This window comes from Triticum dicoccoides, chromosome 1A (assembly GCF_002162155.2).
Source record: "Triticum dicoccoides isolate Atlit2015 ecotype Zavitan chromosome 1A, WEW_v2.0, whole genome shotgun sequence".
Taxonomy (NCBI): Eukaryota; Viridiplantae; Streptophyta; class Magnoliopsida; order Poales; family Poaceae; genus Triticum; species Triticum dicoccoides.
Genome location: NC_041380.1, coordinates 525,885,030 through 525,891,332, shown reverse-complemented (window position 1 = coordinate 525,891,332; position 6,303 = coordinate 525,885,030). Strand labels below are relative to the sequence as shown.

Genomic DNA, 6,303 nt, shown 5'->3' with positions numbered 1-6,303 from the left:
AATCAAACTTGTTGATTTGCTCGGGAGTGGTTGAGAAGGCCCCGATCTACACTTCCACCAAGGGATTTTTGATTCTCCCACTCATCCCTAGCGGATCTTGTTACTCTTGGGTGTTTGAGCACCCTAGACGGTTGAGGTCGCCACGGAGCCATAGTCCATTGTGGTGAAGCTTCGTGATTTTGTTGGGAGCCTCCGATTAAGTTGTGGAGATTGCCCCAACCTTGTTTGTAAAGGTTCGGTCGCCGCCTTCAAGGGCACCAATAGTGGAATCACATCATCTCGCATTGTGTGAGGGCGTGAGGAGAATACGGTGGCCCTAGTGGCTTCTTGGGGAGCATTGTGCCTCCACACCGCTCTAACGGAGACGTACTTCCCCTCAAAAGGAAGGAACTTCGGTAACACATCCTCGTCTTCATCGGATCCACTCTTGGTTATCTCTTACCTTTACTTATGCAAGCTCTTTAGTGTTACTTCTCTTGCTTGCTTGTATGCTTGTTGTTATTGCATCATATAGGTTTCTCACCTAGTTGCACATCTAGACAACCTTCTTTGATGCAAAGTTTAATTTGATAAAGAAAAGTTAAAAATTGGTAGTTGCCTATTCACCCCCCCCCCCTCTAGTCAACCATATCGATCCTTTCACTTGGCAACCCCCTAACTTTGTTCTTTTTTCCCTCTATCAATGCATTGATACGCTCCACCCGTATTGGCGAAAATAATAGTGTACTTAGCAACCATGTTTCAGAAATAATTAAAGTTGACATATATTTGTTTGGTGTAGTGAAACATTTTTCATTTTGCACCCTTTCATGTGAAGTTACTAGTTCACCCTCCCCCCTCTTTATATTTTTTCAGAATCCGTCCACCCACCGCGAAAACAACATGGTTGAGTAACCTTGACTCAACAACCCATGTCAGATTCTTTCAGTTGGTGTGTAGACACAGAAATCTTTCGGTACTTTGGCATATGTATCTGAACATTAGTCAGATGATCTGGCCAGAGTAGACATCATATTTTGTTGGATTAAATTGCACCGAAGTCGCCTATTTCAGTATTCAATCTGGTCATTCTCATTTCGTTTTGAATGGGATTCAACCAAAATTTGAATTTTGTTTGAACCTAGCCGATATTGAAGGGTCATCGCCATTTTCACCGAAACATAAAGTTCATTGCAATGGGTGAAATCTCGGTGAAAAATGTCGAGCCTTCGAAATTATTAGCCTCAAGTTCATGAGACCATTATAATTCACGAGTATTGTACTTGGCAACCGTATGTTAGACCTCGGTGATCATGAGTTTATTCGGATCAAACGAACTAAGCATGGATTCATTCACGAATGATTCAGCACTTAAAAAGGAAGTCCAATACTTCACCCCCCCCCCCCTCTTTATATTTTTCAGGATCCGTCCTGCCACCGCGAAAGCAACATGGTTGAGTCACCTCAACTCAACAACCCATGTCAGATTCTTTCAGTAGGTGTATAAACACAGAAAGATTCTTTCGGTACTTTGGCATATGTATCTGACATTAGTCAGATGATCTGGCCAGAATAGACATCATATTTTGTTGGATTAAATTGCACCAAAGTCACCTATTTCAGTATTCAATCTGGTCATTCTGGTTTCATTTTGAATGGGATTCAACCAAAATTTGAATGTTGTTTGAACCTAGCCGGTATTGAAGGGTCGCCACGGCCTTCTTTTTTGAGACTAAAAAGTCATCGCCTTTTCCACCGGAACATAAAGTTCATTGTAATGGGTGAAATCTCGGTGAAAAATGTCAGCCCTCGAAATTATTAGTTCATGAGACCATTATAATTCACGAGTAGGAGTAGCGTACTTGGCAACCGTGTCTGAGACGTCAGTTCATGAGTTTAATCGGATCAAACGAACTAAGCACAGATTCATTCACGAATGATATGATTCAGCACTTAGAAACGAAGTCCAACACAAACTTCACATGTCCAAGACTAAGATAGTTGCCAAGAACAGCACACGTTTGGAGTTGTGGACATGGCAAACATGCATGCATGTGCCAAGGACCTGCCTAAGGATCAAGAAGCGTTAATGTCGTGGGCGCTCAGGCTCAGCCGAAGAGCATCTGGGCGTGCGGGGTGAGGTCCTTGTGCACCTCCTTGATGGTGCCCTCGGCGACGCCGGTGGCGACGGACACTTCCTTGACGGACCTGCCGGCGCCGGCGCGCTGCACGACCATGAAGCTGATGGCGGCGGCGACCGACTCCGGGTTGCGGCGCACGTCGAGCCCTTGCTCGACCCTCCGCACGGCCTCCTGTGCGTCGCGCACCTCCTGGTTGCCCAGGCCGAGCCGGGAGCAGAAGCGGCGCAGGTAGTCAGTGGCGCTGACGACGCCGATGTCCATCACCTGGCCGTCCTCCTCCCCGAGGAGCTTCTTGATGTGCGTCGTCATCTTGCCGACGTCCTTCTTGGCGGCCACGCCCCCGGCGGTGACGGACGCGAGCTCCTTGTACGTGCGCGGCATGCCGAGGTTGCGGCAGGCGATGTAGAGGCAGGCGGCGTAGACGGAGTCCCGCTTCCGGCCGCGCGGGCAGCCCTTGGCCTCGTCCAGCTTCTTGAACGTCTCCTTGGCCAGGTCCCGGATGGTGGCCACGAGGCCGAGCCGGTCGGCCATGTCGGCGATGCCGCGGAAGCCGTCGACGAGGGTGTTTTCGGAGGCCACCCCCGCGTCCGGCACCGACATCCTCGGCGGGGCCTTTGTCGCCACGCCGGTGGCGGAGGACTTCTTGGTCTTGTTGGTGTAGTCGATGACGGTGGAGAGCTTGGCGGCGAGGAAGGGGTCGCCGGAGGTGCCGACGCGGCTGGGGTCGCGGTCGTCGCCGCCGCCGTCGTCGGCGAAGTTGCGCCACTCGGAACCCTCGTCGATGTAGTGCGCGTCGAGGACGAGCGCGCACTCGGTGCAGATGGTGTCGCCGGTGCCGTGGTCCAGGACAACCTCCGTCGCGCGGCGGCACTCCGGGCAGTACACGCGCTCGTCGGCCGCGGAGCAGGTGCTGGTGTACATGGCTGCTGCTGCTGCTGCCGCCGCCGCCGCCGTGTGCGCAGTTGTGGCGACGGGTTGGGGAAAAGGGTCTGAGTAGGTTGGATTGGGGGGCTTGGGCTGATATTTATAGACTAGTAGGTCGGTTCGTAAGGCTAGTTGCACGAGTTCGACTCGGTTTCGTACGGCCGCGGAAAGGGGAACTCCTATACGACGCATTATGCGTCAAAGTGTCGGGCGTTCGCGCGTGTTTCGTTTCTTCTACTGTTTATCTCTGTTGCTTCTGCTGTTTCTTTGTCAAAAGGAAGAACAGTTCCAATAAAAGAGAAAAATAATGACAACTTATTTTGCAAACTTATTTTCCAACAAAGAGAGCTGTTTCTTTGTCCAAGGAAGAACAGTTCCAATAAACTTGACAAACAGTAGTAAAAGAAGAAGTGCAACGAAGAATCAGTATAAGAAAAAAACATACAGAAAAAAATACATGGAAATAATAATATAAATATTTGAGCTTCTTTGCAAACTTATTTTGCAGATTTAAGCCTTATTAAAAATTGAATGTAATGCAAGAAAATATAACTAGGGAACCATGTTAAAAAATTAGTTTCCTCATGGAATTGTCCCTTTGAGTTGAAAAAAATTCTTGCGTTGGGACCATTAATAAGAGAATTAAAAAGGGAAATATCTTTCCCAAAGGAATTGGTTTCCTGTTTAGAAAAATGTTTCAGCTGTTTCCAGACATTGTTTACACCCAAATTTCTTGCAAAAAAACTATCACTAGACCATTTCGACAAAAAAAAAAGATAGCTCTATCGTTAAGGAAACATTTTTCGCATCGAAGTATTCCTTTGAGTTGAATCTTCCAGTGCAACTTCCATTGAAGGTGATAGTATTAATGAGACCCTTGAGAATAGAAAGAAGAAATATGTTAATTGGAAACACAGGGGCAGAACATTTCATCATTGGGATTCTTTTTGCTTGAACCTTTTAGACTAACTAACAAAATTAATGAGACCTTTCATAATAGAAAGAATAAGGATGTTAATTGAACTTACATGTTGATTTGAGAACTTACCTCAGGTTACTGTCATGTGCAGAACAAGTAAGCTTCACTTCAATATGCGGAAACCCTGTTGAAACGTACACGTGATTACAAGAAAAGAAGAACAGGCTCTAAGAAATTGGGAAACAACAGTCTCTAAGAAAGAAACAACTCTTTTATGTCATTGGGAAACAAAAATAAAAAAAGAACTTACATGTCTCTGCAGGAAAGAAGTTACTAATGGGAGCTGAATTTCATTGTGCTTGCAAGTAACAATCTCGAAAAGGAATTTTTGACATAGAGCATGTAAATCCTCCTACAGTATTTTAGAAAAAGTTGCTGCTTCATTGCTGATATGTTACAAGTAATGACCCAAAAAGAAAAGATATGACTATTACTTACATTAGAGAAACCTTCTAAACCGAGACCTTTGTACTTGCTAACATACTGAAGAAGGAAAATACCTGAGTCATACCTGTCAAAGAAAAAAAATGAAAATAATCAGTTACATACTTAGTATGAAAATTATTGTGAATTAAATTACTTTTAATCTGCTTTTTTGGAGAAAGAACCAAAAAGTTGCTTGTGGCTGGTTTAAATCTTGTAAAATGGGAGATTTCCATAGAGAACCCACCTGAAATTGACCTTAGGAGCTGGTGCAAATCTTGATTCGAAATTTCGTATGCTGAAAGAACTAGAATTTCCATATGTAGCAGCAAACAAAATCTTGAAGTTGTGGATAACAGCGCTAATTGCTGGTAGGAATGAATCACCACTGTAGTATGGGTTCATGATATCAAAAAATTTGGCTCTAAAGTTAGCAATGATTAAAATCCATTGTTTTTCCTTGAATACGTGCATTTTTACCTAAGGAATTGTGCAAAGTTACAATCTATTAGTGTAACTCTTTAAAGAAAGAAAAACTATAAGAGTAGTTTGTACAAAAGAACTTGTCTTACCAAGGAAGCATTCAATAAACTGAAACCAACATTACTTTCCTGTAAGATTTGTTGGTTTGCAGGATCAGAATGATTTAGCATTGGGTTCATTAGCTTCTCCTGCATGTTTGTTTCTAGAAGAACATTGATAGTTAAGAAAATGAAATATCAATGATGTGAAAGTGGTAACTGAGGAGATGAATTCAAAATATAGGCTGACCATGTCGTCAATGCTAAGAATGTGCTCCAGTATTTCGCTGTTTCGCATGAGGCCTTTTCTTCCTTGGTCCAGCTGGTCTTTGTTCTTTAGTTTTGAAAAACACCCAACAACCCGAGGATTTATCCAGCCACCAGGCTTGAATGATAGAGTTATAGTTTTCTGATCCACCCAACTCCTTCAATCTCAAATATCCTTTGGCTGTTCATGGCAGGAGAAAATCATGAAGAAAAGTGAAAAATAAATCATGAGAAAACAGTATGGATCGCATATGAAAACTATTTTATGTTGAAATTATGTGGAACATGTCACATAAAAATTCATATGATTTTTGTACATACCTGTAAGTTAATTTGGGTAGAAGTCCAACCAATGTTTGGTAGAAATCATTCTCAATTTCGTCGGAAAAGATGACCTGGTTACCAGCCTTTTTTGGTTCTTGAATTACTAGTGTCGCGGATTTGAAAGAATTGCTCACTCGTTGTTGCCAAGTTGAAGTTTCTGCTTTTGAAAACTTACTGAATGTGCTTCATGTTGTTCGAGTGCTTGAAGTAGCAACAGATCTTCAATAGGTGTGGAAATATTGCTTGGGTAGAGTTTCGAAGATAGGAAGTCCATTACCCTTATTGGGCTCTGAGTTCCAGGGACATTCAGGTTGGTATGAGTATTGGAATGCATGCTATACTGATTTTCTGGCAGGCTGAACTCATTAGAGGCACGAGATACAAATGGAACATTCTAAACTATGTCAATTGAATTGGTAATTGCATCAAATGAAGGGGAACCTGTGCCTTCATATTGAGTGCCTGTACCAGCCTCTCCATTTGAATTACCATGCATTGTATTGTTGAAAGTTTTGTGAGCTGCAAGTAAATTTTCATCAGTCAATGAGCCTTTATCCAGTTCACCATCCATGAAATCTGGTTGAAAAAAGTGAAGACAACATTAAGAATAGGAAATGTTAACAGCTAAGTTCATCTACATGTCTGAAAAAATTACTTTGGATAAAATGAAATTTGGTAAGAGAAATGACCTTCCAAACGCTCTCCTGGTAATAAGAATCTGAACAATGGTAAGCAAAATTTTATT

The 6,303-nt window shown here is 43.2% G+C and overlaps 1 protein-coding gene across 1 annotated transcript; it reads right to left on the bottom strand.

Annotated features, from left to right (window-relative positions):
- Nucleotides 1–2,083: 2,083 nt before the first annotated feature.
- LOC119317819 (transcription initiation factor IIB-like) lies at nt 2,084–3,041 on the bottom strand. The gene has a single exon (XM_037592342.1). It carries the CDS (start codon nt 3,039–3,041, stop codon nt 2,088–2,090), a length of 954 nt encoding a protein of 317 aa, XP_037448239.1. The 3' UTR covers nt 2,084–2,087.
- Nucleotides 3,042–6,303: the final 3,262 nt, after the last annotated feature.

What these genes read in the sequence shown, in the direction of transcription:
- LOC119317819 (XM_037592342.1), bottom strand. Translation starts at nt 3,041, where the DNA reads ATGTACACCAGCACCTGCTCCGCGGCCGACGAGCGCGTGTACTGCCCG.